Source organism: Rhineura floridana, chromosome 4, assembly GCF_030035675.1.
Source record: "Rhineura floridana isolate rRhiFlo1 chromosome 4, rRhiFlo1.hap2, whole genome shotgun sequence".
Taxonomy (NCBI): domain Eukaryota; kingdom Metazoa; phylum Chordata; class Lepidosauria; order Squamata; family Rhineuridae; genus Rhineura; species Rhineura floridana.
In genome coordinates, this window is record NC_084483.1 from 160,166,790 (window position 1) to 160,185,160 (window position 18,371).

The 18,371-nt window shown below is 41.4% G+C and overlaps 1 protein-coding gene across 11 annotated transcripts in view; it reads right to left on the reverse strand.

The window, feature by feature from the left end:
• The window catches only part of ALK (ALK receptor tyrosine kinase), a 731,445-nt gene that overhangs the window by 65,731 nt on the left and 647,343 nt on the right, over positions 1–18,371 (reverse strand). For 9 of the 11 annotated variants that reach the window (XM_061624970.1, XM_061624969.1, XM_061624972.1 and 6 more), the window contains 2 exons: positions 9,677–9,839; positions 3,260–3,407 (listed from right to left, as the gene is read on the reverse strand). In XM_061624970.1, the coding sequence (XP_061480954.1) occupies positions 3,260–3,407; positions 9,677–9,839 (311 nt within the window). Of the gene's footprint in view, positions 1–3,259; positions 3,408–6,695; positions 6,822–7,452; positions 7,488–9,676; positions 9,840–18,371 lie in introns of those variants that run through there. The other 2 variants (XM_061624978.1, XM_061624979.1) reach the window with 2 other exon arrangements.

Here is an 18,371-nt window from a genome sequence, read left to right on the forward strand (position 1 = left end):
GAGAGAAAGGGGGAGTACATGGGTGAGAAGCTGAAGTATGCTGGATGATGATTGGCTGAGTGGCTGGCTGGCTGAAGGTATAAATGGAGGTTTGTGAGTGATGAGGGGGGGAGAAGTTGTTGAGTTGGTTGGAGTGAGGTCGTTTGGTCAGGGTTGGTTGGCAGAGTTCTGAGGGAAGTTTGGATTGTATTTGGCTGGTATTTAAAGAGTATATATATGAACAGAAACATAAAGAGTGACCATATATGAAACCATACGCTTTTGAAACATTCCTAAAGTAATCTTGTTATTTCCTGTTGTTAGTAAATAAATACTTACTTGGTTTACCAAAGGCCTGATTGGCTGGGGGAATATACAGACCAGAAGGGAGGGTAAGGTAATTACCAAGGCTGAACAGAAACTGTATCTAATGGTGGCAGCGGTGAAGGGAGATATTGTAACAAGTCAAGTATCCAGAGCAACCCAGAGTTGTATGCTTTACATATAAAGATACAAGGGGGTTGGGAAAAGCATAGGCACACAGTCACAAAGTAACAAGCTATAGAGAGACTTAGGCAAAGTCTCTGGGAGTATTGGTTACAGGAAGTGACTGGTGGTGCTGCCTAGCAGTGGGATCTAGTGAGATCTGTGCTAGAGTGGAGTGAGAAACCATATAAAGGATGGTCCTGACTGGTGGTGTCCCTGGTGGTGCCTAGTGAAAGGCAGTAGCCACAAGCAGATGGGAACCTTACAGGGAGAACCAGGGAAGGACGTCACAGTTGCCTCCTTAAATTTCATCTCCCATGTAACATGTTGAAGGAGACTGTGATAAGACCTTTGTTAAAAAAGCCTTCATTAGACCCTGTGGATCTTAACAACTTCTGCCCAGCCTCTAATCTCTTTCTGGGCAAGGTGATTGAAAGGGTAGTGGCTGCTCAGCTCCAAGTTTTCCTGGATGAATTGGATTATCTAGACCCTTTTCATTCAGGCTTCAGGCCTGGTCATGGGACAGAGACTGCCTTGGTCGCCAGGCTTGATGACCTACGCCGTGCATCAGACAGAGGGAGTGCATTCCTGTCGGTGCTGCTGGACCTCTAGGCAGCCTTCAATACGAGCGACCATGTATCCTTCAGGGCTGTCTAGCTGGGATGGGATTGGGAGGCACTGTTTTATGGTGGCTCCAGTCCTACCTGACGGACAGGACCCAGAAAGTGGTGCTGGGAGACTACTGCTCGATCCCCTGACCATTGGCCTGTGGGGTACCGCAAAGTTCCATTTTGTCTCCCATGCTCTTTAACATTTATATGAAACCGCTGGGAGAGGTCATCAGGAGATTTGGAGTACAATGTCATCAATATGCTGATGACACTCAGTTCTATCTCTCCCTACCATCTGACTGCAGGGAGGGAGTGCTCATCCTAAACCGGTGCCTGGAGGCTGTGAAGGGCTGGACGTGGGCTAACAAACTAAAACTTAATCTAGACAAAATGGAAGTACTGCTGATCAAGGGAAAAACTGCACCAGGGATGGGGTTGCAACCTGTTCTGGTCTGCAGTTTGGGAGTCCTCCTGGATCCTGCCCTGCAGCTTGAATATCAGGTGGCTGCGGTAGCCAGGAGTGCTTTTGGCCAACTCAAACTGGTCTACCAGCTGCATCTGATCCTGGAGGCAGTTGACTTGGCCACAGTGACACTTGCATTGGTGACATTGAGGCTTGATTACTGTAACGCACTCTATGTGGGGCTGCCTTTGAAAACGGTTCGGAAATTACAGTTGGTTCAAAATGCAGCAGCCAGAATGTTAACTGGAGCATGGCGCAGGGAGCATATTACCCCTGTGCTTTATTGACTCCACTGGCTCCCAATTTGCTCCTGGGCCCAATTCAAAATGCTGGTTCTGACCTTTAAAGCCCTAAACGGCCTTGGACCAATGTACCTGAGGGACCGCTTACGCCCATATGTACCTGCCTGGGTTTTAAGATCATCTGCCTCTGGTCCCCTCTGCGTGCCTGGAGTGAAAGATGTTAGACTGACAGGCATGTGGGAGAGAGCTTTTTCAGCTGTGGCCCCAAAGCTTTGGAACACCCTATGCTAAGAAGTCTGCTCTGCTCCCTCCCTGATGGTTTTCCGGAGACTTCTGAAAACAATCTTGTTCCGGAGAGCCTTTGGGAGGGACTGAAGGTAGAGCCTGACACTGATTTTATTATTCTACATTAAATTTTACCCTTGTAGTCCTCTTTAGTACCACTCCCTATATATATATATATATACACACATATATATACATATACATATACATACACAGACACACACTATTTATGTATTTTAATTGTATTTTATGTATTTTAATTTATGTGAATGTGTTTGTGATTTTATTGTTTACAATTTTATTATGTACGTGTTTGATTTTATTTTTGTAAGCTGCCCTGAGTGCCCTATTATAGGGTAGAAGGGCGGAATAGAAATATTTTAAATAATAAATAAATAAATAAATAAAATGTAGGAACACTCACCTCATGGTCTCACATCATGCAATTTTGTATTTCTCTACCCTTGCCAGTAGCAACCAATAATATGGAGAGGGAAACCCATGATGTGATGACATCACATCAGTGGTTGAATGGTCCTATGTATTAGGGACAAGGGAGTAGCTAGCATGCAAGGCTCTTTGTGCCCATGCATTTTGAACTACAACAACGGAGAAGAAAGGGCAGAAACTCGATTAACATCGAGCATATGCATAGCATGCAAAAGGTTCCAGGTTCAATCTCTAGATAAAGTTGGTCAAGTCTCCTGTCTGAAAGGCTGGACAGCCACTGCCAGTCAGTGTAGGCAATACTGAGCTAGATGGACCAGTTGTCTGACTCAGTATAAGGCAGCTTCCTACAGCCCTGACTCTACATGATGATGCCACTTTGGTGACATCTCTGTCTTCAATGCAATATGTCAGTCTACCATCATTGTCAGGGCTATCTTGAATTATTTTTATTTTGTTTAAGATGCACTGCCTTTCCTCATTGGCTTCTCCAAATGATCCTTGCTGAAAACTTTCATTGTTCAGTTCCCTGAAGGGCCACCAACTGATTAAAGAATCTTTAGTGATTAACCATCTGTTTTTTACTGATTAATTTATAACATTTATTACCCAAAACTTCCTTAGTGGCCCATCTAAATCAGAGCTTGTATATCTCCTCAAATAAATGTGTCCTTAACTCTCAGTCCCAATTATTTCAATTCCAGTGACCAGGGTGGGGTCTTTTGTCAGGAGGGATGATCACTCACACTAGGACAGGCATCTTCTCCTTGTTGCCCCACCAAAATATACAAGTTATCGTTTTTCTGGAGTTTAAATATCCCAACCACAGTCACGCCATACGACCTCATGATAGTGTTCTTCCCTTTGCCACCGGATGCCCCATAGCCCGAGATGCTGTAAGTAAAAGAAAAGAAGGAATAAGCCAAGGAGTACAAGTGGAATAAATTCTGCACATCAGATACAATTGGTATCATTTATTCTGAGCACAGAATAACCTGTGCTTCCTCTGGTGCTTCTCTCTGATGCAGAACTAGATCCCCCCCCACTTCCCAGATTTTTCATTTCACCAACCTTCCCTTTTTAAACTTAGCTGTTCATCTTGGCTCTGCCACAGTGAGAATACCAAGACTCTACGCTGTTCCAAAACAGCAAGATCCAAACAAAGGTTTGGTAGTCAGACAGGCTGCAGAGCTACAAGCAGATCACAAAGCAGAGGGGATTCTTGGAATTCGACTCAATGATGTTCATTCATTTTCTGTAGCCCAAGCGATCATTCTTCAGTAAGTCAGGAATAGAGGAAGTGATGGCCAGAGGATAGGGTCCCCTGAACAGATGCTACGAGGAATAGGAATGATTGAGCTGATTTTCAGCAGGAAGCTATAATGGCTAATGAGGTGCACTATTGAGCAAGGCAAACTGGCAGGGCTAATTGGCTGCAATTAGGGGCCATATTTTTCTATGTATGAGTAGATTTTGCATATAAACAATAAAGCCAGTAACCCAGAGAGACACTGTTAGTGCCTCATTCACCAGCTGTGAAGGATGAGGAGCAAACCCTGGGTCACGGTTGCTCCACATTTGTCAAAGCCAATGGCTGCAAAGAGGTTATTTGTTCTGCCATTGATAATAGGCTGCAGATTTCCAGAGGTCCTATGAGTGCCAATGACTATTTTGTCAGAATGAGGAAAAGTTGCTGAAGTAATAGAAATGCATGGAAGAATTGCAGATTCAGAAATAGTGACCCACTTCTGCAAAACAGACATGCACTGCTGCATTATTGTTGTTATGCTTCACACTGAGCCTGGTTATAATAGGCAGGGGCAAACGTTAAAGCATAATGTGCTTTTAGGACTGCTGATTCTTTTTCACACTTCTGTTAATAGTTTGCCTACCCACTTTCGCATTTTGTCCTATTTCAACCCCTCCTTTGTTGCAATATTGTAACCACTCTATCCTGCCCCCCCCCACATTTTCAGGGCAGTCCCAAAGACCAGATGTTTCACCCAACACAGGGTGAGGGAGCAAAGCCACATGCTACTGAGAAGGTAACATTAACTTTAGAGACAGTCCTAAGGTCACCAAACCTTTTGAGCCAGTGGGCACATTTTGAATTTTGAGAAAGTGCCACAGAGTGCCAGTCACAAAATAGCTGCTGTGAGGTGTGTGGCATAATACAAAATGGCTACCATGGGGGACATGACATAACACAAAATGGCTGCCACATCTAAAAGTGATAGGAACTCCAAATGCTGCAAAATACATCCCCATCAATGGAAAAAGGACGGCTACATTAGCCAACACCGTACCCACTTATATAGAGACATTCTTTGTACATCTCCTCTGTTCAGAATGAGGGGGAGGGTGTTAATTTTTGATATTCAATGAAATCTGGGCATAATTGTGTTCAATATAAGAGAGACGAAGCCAGCACAAACAGAAACTGAGCACTGTGCTGTGGATTTTTGAAGGATATTTACCAAGACCTTTTGTGGGTGCCGTAGGAGGTACTAGTGGGCATATTGTTGCCCGCAGGCACTGGTTTGGCAACCCTTAGGGAAACTTCTTTGCAAACATTTCATTCCATTCAAAGTGACTGCTCTCAGTGCAGGATGTAAACTGAAATTATTGTGCTTGTATAATGTTCCAAGCGAGTTTGTATTACTGGTATTGTGCAACAGATTGTGATGCCTTGCCAGCACCAAGAATGTTGTGAATGATCCATCACAAGTCTTAAATAACTGGTACTAATTATTTAAACCAAACACAAAAGCGCACAACATCCCATACATGACCCAGTCAGTACACCAATGACCTGTAACTTTTGATCTACTTGCTAATGTATCATAGAACAAAGCCCAGGGTTGCTGGTGAATTTTGCTTCTTCCTTGGGCATTAACATTAAAGAAATGAGACTTCTGTGCATATAATTTACTACTCTTCTGTTTTGCTTTAGGGTTATATTTCAGATGCGTACATACTATATGCCAGTCTTGAAAAATTCTTCTCACCCATTTCCCCCACAGGCAAGTCATTCTTTTCTGGATGGCTGAGTGAAACATCATTAGTTTTTTCATTATCATCAATCGCCCTGAAAATGGGTAGGCGAACAGATCTGGAGCCTCTTCTAGTCAATTTCACTAGGCTCTTTTTGTTATTTTGTGTGACTGTATCACTGTGTCATAGAGGGCAGCTCAGAATTCAACATTTCAAGTGCAATGTTGTCCCCTCCCCACAAATCAAAGCAGAAAAAGTATACATGAAAGCAACACAAACTCTGAATCACATTTCAGATATTTAAACCCACTGCCCTGGTCTTTCAATAAAGGGGCACTGCATTAAAATTAAGGGCACACTTACATAATTTCAATTAAAAGTGTATGAAATTCAGAGCCTGGACTTCCCAGCTTCAGTGGAGAAAGTTAATGGTTTAAGATACAGTTCATGACTGTTCCTCAGCTACAAGTGGCTTAATGGCTAACTTCTACTCATTCAACAAGCGCTGACAAAAATAAAAAATATTACTGATTGGAACAGACCAATTACATTAACATAATCAAGTTGATCGTTTTAACCAGCTGCCTAAAATTAAGCTTTTTAGGCACATTAGATTGTGGTTTCATATCATGCAATATGATCAGGTGATTAGTTTTTGGAGTCCAAAGTTCATCCACAGTTTTGTGATTCAGACATAACAGGAAATTTTGGCTTCAAGTAATCACAATAAAAGCACTGAAGACAGCTTATGAAGGGAGGAGGAGTGAGGGAAAACCTGTGGGTATGATGTTTGTCTCTGGCTTAATAAACCATATTTCATTAGGTTGGAATTGTTACATCTGAACAATTGTACTCCTTTTTGAACTACTTTAGATAAGACTTATGAGAATGAATCCTACTTGTCTTTTAAAGTTTTCTTTACTTAACTGAGCTACCATCCTCTTTGCTTTGTTGGTACTTTCCATAATCTGTTCTATACATTTTGTTTATTCATCACTTTTCACATAGAAAAGAGTGTCCCAAAGTGACTTACAGCATAAAAGACATTAAAACTCTATATAAAATGATCATAAAACATATCCATCCAAGAACATATCTAAAAGGACAAATCCTACCCATCCCACTAAAAGATGAGCACTAAAACAGTGCTCTAACCTTCTTCCCCAAAAAACATAATTCACTACTCACCAAATTACATTCTAGCAAAGCATCTCTCTTTTAAATTACCTCCATGTGTCTTGAAAAGATTTGACCTTCTTGGCTCTACTTTTCAACTTCCTTTTAAAAAATCTCCTAATTTTTTCTCTTTTAAAATTAACTGTAGCCATATTGGACAGTCTTGGTAACTTTCTGTTTACATATATATTGAATCTGATAGTAAAACAGTCACTGTTCTCAGTCAGTTTGACAACTCCATCTCAAGCCCTATGATTGGTAGGGGTGGCCCTGTTGTACTGCTGGTGGGTGCTGCCCAGCTGGTGTTAACCATGACAGAGACTTCTCTGTGGTGGTTCCCCATTTGTGGAATTGCCTCCCTGGTGAGGTGCATCTGTCTCCCTGATTATTAACTTTCAGGAGGAACTTAAAAACATTCTCTTTACCCAGCCATTTGATTGCTAAAAGATAGTGCTCCTGACAACCATGTGATAATTAAGTGTGAGGGTATGTGACTGTGTTTAGATGTTTTAATTATTACTATTATTGTTATCATTAATTATACTTATGAGTCACTTTAAAAAAAACCTCAAAGTGACTTACATCATTAAAAACATATAAAAACTAGAATAAAACAAACCACACATGAAACATATAAAATGTTTTAAAATGATTTTAAATGGTTTCATTTTATTTTTAATTGCATTATTTTACCATTTTGGTGTTTGCTGCCTTGGACTCCTTTGGGAGAAAGGACAGGATAGAAATTTAATAAACAAACACATCTCACCATAGGACCTGGGGACCATTCAGGACTGAGAAAAGTTCTCTCTCCTTTAGTCAGTTTCATGATTATGAGTTGTATTTAACTAAGTCCTACTCAGAGTTGATCCACTGAAATGGATGAATCTAAGTTAATCATGTCTATTAACTGCAATGGGTCCACTCTGACTATGACTGACATTGAATACCACCCCAGGTGTTCTAAGGAACAATCATCTGTTATATCTAGAGATATTGTAGACATTATTAAATCCCTCAGCAACTATACACCATGAAATCACTCAGTCTGTGTTAGACTCCACTGCCACAACCACAATATTATATAAATTAAAGATGCAGAACTCACCCTTTTATGCCTATAATATGGGCAAATGGCTGAAGCAAAATTTCTATCCAGGGTCAGATCTGCAGAACTTCACAGCTAATTTTAGGATGGAACTGGCTATGGGTCAACAATACATACACTCCAAAGTATGCAATGAATGTTTGTATTTTGGAAATTCATAAACAACTTTTTAAAAAAACACACACACTATATTTTTCTGTAAGTATAGTATGCAAAGAAGCAAGTTAAATTTTAGTTTCTGTAATACCAAGTAAACTCCTGTTCCAGTCTTTGGTGAAATTAGGAAGGCACTTTAGAGACCTTCAGAAGTACTCTCTTTGTTATTATTTTTATTTATTTATTTATTTTATTATTTATTAGATTTCTATCCCACCCTTCCTCCCAGTAGGAGCCCAGGATGGCAAACAAAAGCACTAAAAACACTCTAAAATGTCATAAAAACAGACTTTAAAATATATCACAACAAAACATCCTTTAAAACATATTAAAATAAAACTTCTTAAAAAACCTTTTTTTAAAAAAAAAGCTGTAAAAACATCTTTTTAACAAAGCTTTAAAAATATCTTAAAAACCAATTCCAACACAGATGCAGACTGCAATAAGGTCTCTACTTAAAAGGCTTGTTGAAAGAGGAAGGTCTTCAGTAGGTGCTAAAGATAACAGAGATGGCTGCTGTCTAATATTTAAGGGGAGGGAATTCCGAAGGGTAGGTGCCCCCACACTGAAGGTCTGCTTCCTATGTTTGTTTATTTATTATTATTTATTATTTGATTTATATCCCACCCTTCCTCCCAGCAGGAGCCCAGGGCGGCAAACAGAAATGCTAAAAACACTTTAAAACATCATAAAAGACCTTAAAATACATTAAAACAAAACGTTAAAAACATTTTTTTTAAAAGCTTTAAAAACTTTTTTTTAAAAAAGGGTTAAAATATATTATTAAAGAAAACATATTAAAAGCAATTCTAACACAGACGCAGACTGGGATAGGTCTCAACTTAAAAGGCTTGTTGAAAGAGGAAAGTCTTCAAAAGGCACCGAAAAGATAGCAGAGATGTTGTGTGGAACGGACCTCCTGATAAGATGGTATCTGCAGGAGGCCTTCACCTGCACAGTGCAGTGATCGACTTGGTATATAAGGGGTAGGTCTTTCAGGTATCTTGGTCCCAAACTGTATAGGGTTTTGTACATCAAAACCAGAATCTTGAACTTAGCCTGGTAGCTAATAGGTAGCCAGTGCAATTCTTTCAGCAGCGGAGTGACATGTTGGTGATACTCTGCTCCAGTGAGCAGTTGGGCCACCACATTTTGCACCAGCTGCAGCTTCTGGACCAACCTCAAGGGCAGCCCCACACAGAGTGCATTACAGTAATCCAGCCTCGAGGTTACCAGTGCATGGACAACAGTGGTCAGGCTATCCTGGTCCAGACCAGTCTAGAAACGGCTGCAGCTGACTTACCAGCTGAAGCTGGTGAAAGGCACTCCTAGCCACTGAGTTCACCTGGGCCTGTAGTGACAAAGATGGATCCAGGACCATTCCCAGACTATGGACCTGCTCTTTCAGAGGGAGTACAACCCCACCCAAAGTGGGCAACTGACCAATTATCTGAACTCAGGAACCACCAACCCACAGTGCCTCCATCTTGCTAGGATTCAGACTCACTTTACTGGTCCTCATTCAGCCCACCACCGAGTCCAAGACCCCAGTCCAGGGCTTGGACTGCCTCATCTGATTCAGATGTTACAGAGAAATAGAGCTGGGTATCGTCAGCGTACTGCAGACACACTTTTCATGTTCTAGGGATGAGCCCTGACTTGGAGAATAGATTTTAGAGAAAAGGCTTGGAAAGTTCTCTAAAACTAATGAGAATAATAGAACTCTTACCTGTAAGTATTGGTTGCAGGCACTCTCCACACCTGTACACCTTCGAAATTTTCCTCCGACCCTACCACTACACTGAGGTTGGTGTTCCTATAGGCATCATTGCATTGGGTTTGGGTGGGCCCTTGAGGTCCACTGGCACCACAAGTGGCGAATAGCCAATGATCTGAAAGAGACACATGCAAATATACACTGAGCAGCAAATACATTCTTATCTGGCTGTTGTCTTTTTGGGGCTCATCTACATGGGGATTTGCTGTGTGTCTGCTGCTACTTACATCCCCTTTTAATTTGCATGGTTCACATGATGTTACTGGCAAACAGAAGCTATCACACAATTTTCCCCCTGTAAATCCATACTAAGCCAATCCTCTGATAATGCAAAAAGGGAAGGAAAAAAGTCTCCACTCCGTATCTCTAATGCTTGCAGATGCTGTGCTCTGATGCTTTTAGGTGGGTGTGTCAATCATTCCCCTCTCCACGCCCACTCCCTCCTCCTCCCTTCTTTCATTTCATTTCCTGAGGGCTGAGGAGTAACTCCTGTTCTGCTGGCATTTTTTAAATTGCTGCAAACAGTGCCTTTATTTTCTTTTCCCCCGTGTGCAAAAGCATAACACTGCTCAAACAAAAGATTTGTATTTCAGCTGTATTGTACCAGTGAAAATACAAACAATCACACTTCCGGGTTGCTGTTTTTTTTAATTAAACTAACTGGTAGAACAAACTGAGCATGCTTGGTTGCCAGGTAACCAGAGGGAATGGAAATGTTAAATTAGAGGCATAGTCATTAGGAAACTGCGTGATTGATCCTTCCCCTCCAATGTGAATAGAAAACACTGTTTGCAGCTAGCATTGAGCCCTTACTGTGGACGGTGCAGATAGAAAACAGAGGTAAAAACAGCATCTTTAGTACAAAATAATGCTTCCATGTGGATAAGCCCTTTACCTCACATTAATGGCGGTGAAATGGAGAGCCTGCATAAAATGCCACTGTGAAAAAACAGCAGCAGCAGCAGCATCCTAAAAACAGCAGCATCAGCATGATTCTAATTCAATCTTCTGAGTGCTGTTGCTTATATAGTCAAAATGGCATCATCCATTCACAAGAGGGAGATACCAACAGAAGTACAAAAAGTATTAAGGGGGGGAAATTGTATGGCGGCAGAGCTCTCAAAAGAAATCAGTGAAGACTGCGGCTGTGTACACACCATACATTTAAAGCACATTTAAGCACGTGACTGGCTTCCCCCAAAGACTGCTGGGAACTATAGTTTACCACTCACAGAGCTACAATCTCCAGCACCTTTAACAAATCACAGTTCATAGGACTCTTGGGATGTGTGTGTGCTTTAAATATCTGGTGTGTATGCAGTGTGCTCAGTGCTCGCAGAATGCTGAATGACTGTTGAAAATGGATAGCAGGGGAAATGGAGTAGCTGGGAAAGGAAAATGGAGAGACACGTAGATATCAAATGTAGAGAGAAACATCTCTTTGTCAAGACAGATTCTTTCTTGGTTCCTGAGAAAGTATTTTTAAATGTCCCCAAGGATGGAAGTGAGAGCTGTTCATAGAAATCTATAAAAAATCCAAGATTTTTTGTAGACAGGATTGGGCATCAATGTTTCTATCCCTGGACCACTCCGGTAAGGACTGAGCATGTTCATTGGACAGAGAATGCTAACTGTTGTGAAGGAGGATCAGGAAACTGGGGGAAGGGGGAAAAGAAATGGAATGGAGTGACTGGAACCCTGATTAGAAGCCCTTCACAAGGTAATGTTTTTGAATATAATAATAGTCTCACACTTTCATATCTTTATGTGGTCTACATACAATCTATAGAAAACAACATATTAGTTACTATTTGTAGAGATGACAAAAGTGGATGCAATTAAGTCTCAAAGCAATTAAGATTTATTAACATGTTTAGTTCTGCTTGTGCTTTCTTTTTCTGTATTTTAATACTTTTCAGCACAATTCAATTCATATTTTTATTTACCACTGCTGCATTCAGTGGGCCATACTCCCAGGAAAGTGTGCACAGGATTATAGCCTTCACCCGTTCTTATTTTTGGTATTTTCATGCTGCTTCATTGCTTTTGAAACCCTCCTCAAGGGCTTTTATAGTGGAAAGGTAGGGTAAGAAACGTCTTTGTCAAATGAGTTCCTTAAAGTGCAATCCATTATTGCGTAGTCAGAAGTAAATCCCTTTAAGGTTAATGGGTCTTATTCTTACATAAGTTAGCAGTCTTAATGGCAAACATCCTGTCATGTGGGTTTACAGCACAATTCTATATTATCTATTCAGCAGAAGTAAATCCCATAACATTCAGTGGATTTACTTTCAGGTAAATGGGTACAAGATTGCAGTTTTAGGATGGGTTAGAGCAATTCCACATCAAAGCTCACTATATTCTATGTGCAATTGGAAGAAATCAATTTGAATAAATAAAGGTGGGCAATCCCAGACGTTACCAAGCTGAACCATTTTTATTATAATCTTTTTCTTATTGTAATAATAATCTTTCTTGACATGAGAAATTCTAATATTTACAGAAATCTTGCTTTTGCCAGATATTTTTTGAAATACCTTACTTTCAAATAATGAAAAAGGCTGAAAGTTGTAATATAAATCATGAATGTTCATAAATCATGACATGAGTAGCACCACTCAGCAGAAACTTAGTCTTAATAGATATTGGCTGTAGCCCAGGAAAAGGTATGAAGGTAGCATGATGGTGCAACCTTGCTGAAAATATGCAAGTCTGAGTCTGATCAGTGCCAGGATAGGATACTTTTGGGGACCACATGTACAGTTCTGTGTACCACAAAATAACGAACGCTGAAGTCCTAGAGCAGGAGAGGCCTTCCAGAAGTTGCTGGACTACAACTCCCATCATCCCCGCCTACTGGCCTTGCTGCCTGGAACTGATAGGAGCTACAGTCCAACAACATCTGAAGGGCCACGGACTAATGACCCCTCCCTAGGGACAGTTGGTAATGCCACCAGGGCAGCTGATCTTATTTTAGTGATTCATTTCTAAAGTTGGTGCTAGGACTCAACAGAATGAGTTATCCCTTTGTTCTTATGTTAGCAAAGTAGCTCAAAACACCAAGTCATAAAGGATGCAATCCTAATCTGTAATATGAATGGGAGTTTTGCATTAGCTTTAAAGGGATGTCAAAGGCACTCATGAAGTTCCTATTTTCATAATACCTTGAGGAAAAGAAGTGTAAAATCATATGGGAGAATCTATGGAATTTCACATTAATGGAGTAAAGATTTCTATATAGAATGCTGGATAGATTTCCCGTATAAACATTTCCTGAGTTGTTTTAATCATTCTGAAAATGATGGGCATCCCACAGAAATTTATGTTCATCAGCTTAATTGCTAATAAGAAAACTGAGGGCCATCTTGCCAACAGGCTTAGCGTCTTAACACATTGCGATCCCAGTAGGCTTGAGCCAGATGTAATGGAACATATGTTGACTAAAATGAGCAGGCAAAAGCCTTATACCAGGAATAATAAGACACAGTTCTAATATCTCTGGTGAAAAATTAAATGTGCACCTGCAGGTGGGAGCAGGTGACCTTGAAAAAGTTTTTTGAAAAAGGAAAAAAGGAAAAAAATCACATAGCAAGATAGAAGATTAAAACAGGAAAAATAAAGGTGGGAAGAAAAATTCCCTTTTGCAGTTGAGAAATAATGACAATTTAGTAGTTGCTTCATATGCCAAGTATACCAAACTATTTCCTATATCAAGAGCCCATCCTTCATCTTGATTCCATTTCTGACATTGCTGAAAATTGTCTCTGGACAAAGGAGGCATAAAGTACATTTGGGTGCACAAGAATGTGATAATAAGTGCATAGTGTCCTCCATATTCACAAATCTGTATTGATCAACAGGCATGTGACTTTCAGGCAGAGAAAGCTTAAACTTCTTTTCTACCAAGGTTATGGAGGTAAAAATGGCAAGGAATTTGGTGTTCTTTGACCTCCTTGAATTATGATCAAGGAACCAGCAGTAACAGCAGCTCTGCCACGCTACAAGTTACAAATCCTACTCTGTTTTTTAACAAAGTTGCTGAACAAAAGCTCATTTTTCAAAAGCTACGGACTATTGCCTTAACTACTGGCATAATGGGTGAGCTCTTAACACTGAAAAAAAGAAGACTTAGACCAAAAGGCAACCTTAGGTGAGGTGCATCTTCAGTACTTTCTCCTTCGCTTTCAGTTTTTGAATACCTCACTTGTATTGCAGTTGTAGCCTGTTTTATGACTTTGAATTGTACATGAGAAATGTGCATGCATGGATCTTATCACAGTCACTCACTTGTACACCATTTGTGGAATGGGCACTGAGGCTACCTACCCAGATTGAGTAAGAAATGACTGCTGCGGTTCCAATGGATATATGATCAGGCCTTGGTGTCAGTTCAAGGGGAAAGGATAATCTGTCATTGCTGGGACCCTACCTCCTGATCTAATTAGCTGCTGCCTCCACACAATGGGTTTATGAGAACAGGCAATTATTGTTACTCTTACATTGTTTATCCTTCTAGAGATGCCACTTGAGAGATGTAATCTGGGAAAGCAAAGCCATTCTTCTTGATTCTTTTTTACCTCCACCTCCTCCCAGCAAGGCAGAAGTTACTTAACATTTAACAAGTTAAACAACAGTCTTGTATCTCTTGGATTTACATTTCTATTCATTTTAATATATATTTCTATTTCTATAATTATATATAATATACACACACATATACATACACACACAGTTATATATAGAAAAGCTAAAGGAGATGACAAGATCGCAAATATACTTAAGAAGAGGCTGAAGTACTTGATAAGAGGAAAAGATAAGATAATTGCACTTTTAGAAAAAGGCAGCAGAGTTCAGATGACAAAAATCAAATTATAACAGACTTCCCTTCTGTTTTCACAAATCCATCCATCCATCCATCCATCCATCCATCCATCCATCCATCCATCCATCCATCCATCCATCCATCCATCCATCCATCCATCCATCCATCCATCCATCCATCCATCCATCCATCCATCCATCCATCCATCCATCCATCCATCCATCCATCCATCCATCCATCCATCCATCCATCCATCCATCCATCCATCCATCCATCCATCCATCCATCCATCCATCCATCCATCCATCCATCCATCCATCCATCCATCCATCCATCCATCCATCCATCCATCCATCCATCCATCCATCCATCCATCCATCCATCCATCCATCCATCCATCCATCCATCCATCCATCCATCCATCCATCCATCCATCCATCCATCCATCCATCCATCCATCCATCCATCCATCCATCCATCCATCCATCCATCCATCCATCCATCCATCCATCCATCCATCCATCCATCCATCCATCCATCCATCCATCCATCCATCCATCCATCCATCCATCCATCCATCCATCCATCCATCCATCCATCCATCCATCCATCCATCCATCCATCCATCCATCCATCCATCCATCCATCCATCCATCCATCCATCCATCCATCCATCCATCCATCCATCCATCCATCCATCCATCCATCCATCCATCCATCCATCCATCCATCCATCCATCCATCCATCCATCCATCCATCCATCCATCCATCCATCCATCCATCCATCCATCCATCCATCCATCCATCCATCCATCCATCCATCCATCCATCCATCCATCCATCCATCCATCCATCCATCCATCCATCCATCCATCCATCCATCCATCCATCCATCCATCCATCCATCCATCCATCCATCCATCCATCCATCCATCCATCCATCCATCCATCCATCCATCCATCCATCCATCCATCCATCCATCCATCCATCCATCCATCCATCCATCCATCCATCCATCCATCCATCCATCCATCCATCCATCCATCCATCCATCCATCCATCCATCCATCCATCCATCCATCCAGGCAGGCAGGCAGGCAGGCAGGCAGGCAGGCAGGCAGGCAGGCAGGCAGGCAGGCAGGCAGGCAGGCAGGCAGGCAGGCAGGCAGGCAGGCAGGCAGGCAGGCAGGCAGGCAGGCAGGCAGGCAGGCAGGCAGGCAGGCAGGCAGGCAGGCAGGCAGGCAGGCAGGCAGGCAGGCAGGCAGGCAGGCAGGCAGGCAGGCAGGCAGGCAGGCAGGCAGGCAGGCAGGCAGGCAGGCAGGCAGGCAGGCAGGCAGGCAGGCAGGCAGGCAGGCAGGCAGGCAGGCAGGCAGGCAGGCATACTTGGTTCTTCCCTGTCTTCATTCTATCCTCACAACCCTGTAAGGTAGGTTAGGCTGAAACACTGACAGGCCCAAGGTCACCCAGCTTCATAGCTGGGGTAGGGGTTGAATCCTGGTCTAGTCCAACACTCTAAACATACGCCGCCTTGTAAGATAGAACCCTCATAAACCCTCTAATAAATAAATAGAAATATATTAACAGCTTTACATAGCTATTCACACTCAAGTCACATTCATTATACAGCCATGAGAGTGGCTGTATACTATAGTCAGCATGGATTTTTCGCATTCTGCAATGTTAAATTGAAAATACCTCCCATGCCATTCTGATGCTTCCCATAAGCTCATTTCAAAACAAAACCTTATGAACCACAGAGTCCTGAACTCAGAAACGCTTGCTTAACAACCCTCTCAATTTTCATGGCGATACACAAAACAGAGAGAGTCGAGAGTTCAAAGTGTAAAAGAGAGAGAGAAAAACCAGACACCTTTTGGAATTTTTCTGTCAGGGTTCTCCTAATCTGTTGGAATTTATTAAAAATCAGCCATGTTCACAGAGTACCTGTAATCCTATTATTGACCTTGTGCCATAGTCTGACCTTCAGCTACTGAAGTTACAAGTGAAAAAAATGACTGGCTGATTTTTAATTAATTTAAGAAATTTAGCATTGAAATAAATGATAGGGCTGGGCATGCTCAGTAAGAACCAACTGTCAGTGTTCTAAAAGCCAGACTCACAGCTGCTTGGGTTGGCTAATCAGGTGGCCACACCCACACCACACCTTTATTTCACGTGAGATGTTACCAAATTCTTCCAAGTTACACAGGAAATGGATTGGACTGTGAAAGACCACCCCAAATTGTGTTTGCTTTTTTACAAATTTGTAGGGCAGTACAATATCTCAGAGAGGAGGTCAGGTCTCCTGCTCCCATGGTGCATTCACTAATTCAGTATAGCTGCCCAATTCCCTGCTTTTCAAAGTTTGATAGAAATATCTGTTGTCTACAGGTATTGTTAAAAGAAAATTTTAGCCCTTGGTAGTCCAAAGTACCTGTTTGGGAATGCTATTTGCTAAAGTAAAGCCTAGATGCCTTAAGATGTGCAAAGTCCTAATGATTTAAGGAATTTGGCTCAAGATGTTTTGCTAACTATCTGTCTCCTGTTTGCCTTGTAAAGCTGGTAAAGTATAAGCACGAGATGTGTGCAAACAGCATAAACAGCATGACAAAGGGTCAAAAACTGCTTGTATTTGTTTGTTTGTTTAAAAGCTTAAGGCATGGTCAGCAGACTGTGACTCACTGTTTAAACTTGAGTTTGCAAAAGTAAGGATTAAATTGTTGAACCCTTGGGAAAAGATTAACTAGATTACTGATGAAGCAGAGCATAACAAACATGGGTGTAAAATTAACCAGCTTGTTTTGTAGAGGGTATAAAAACCCCTGTTTTGGGGGGCTCAGTGCTCTCTCATGCCTCACCCCTTGTGTGAAGTGTATGGTTTGCCTTTATTGCAATAAATTATAATGTCTTGGACTCGATATACCCGTGTCAAGTGGTTATTGTCTTCGCCTGGAAGGACCATAAGTCATTCTTATGACAGATATGTCCTTAACCTGCAAGGTTTTTTTTGCCTATTAGTAAATTTCAATCTTAGGGACAAACTAAATGTGATGTTAATGATTTAGTAGACAGTGAAAAAGACGTTGGCAAATAAAAAAGGCTATATGAGAAAGGAGATGTACTGTAGTGTGAGCAGCACAGTCTAACCCTAGTAACAGCAACTGATGCCAAGAAAAAGGATCAGTGTAAACAAATCTCAATGCAATTAAATTGAACCATTTGCAAGGTATAGTAACTTCACTTGCAGTTTTTTCCAAGTGGAGGCAATTAATTACCATGTGCCGTAAAAGTTATGTGTAAAGGTTACCTTGTGGTGACTACCATGGGTAGGGTGCTTTAAACTTTTGTCTTTGAGTCCCCCATAACTGCAATTTGGTTTGGAAAAAACAGAGTGAATGGAAGCTCTGTGTGTGTGTGTGCGCGTGCATGCACGTGTGTACGTACATGCACGTGAGGGCAACCCAGACTGGGACTGTAGCAGGGGGCAGAGTTACAAAAAAAAGCCTGTTCCCCATGCCAGGGTCCTGATCTAAATCAGGTACCTGAACATGCATTTTACTTCTAAAAAACGCAAAATACAATTGCTCACTGAGTGATTGCTGCCACATCTAATTTCATCCTTGGACAGTGACTGGGCAATCCTAACCCCATTAATTTGGGAATAAATGGGAGGCAATCCTAACCCCATTTACATGGGAATAAGTGTTATTGAATTCAGTAGGATTTACTTCTGAGTAGTGTTGTCAGAGAGTTCAGAACAAAGTGGAAAGGAACAGGAAATTGCTGCAGTTCTCAAATTCGTTTGGGGTCAGGAATGGAAATC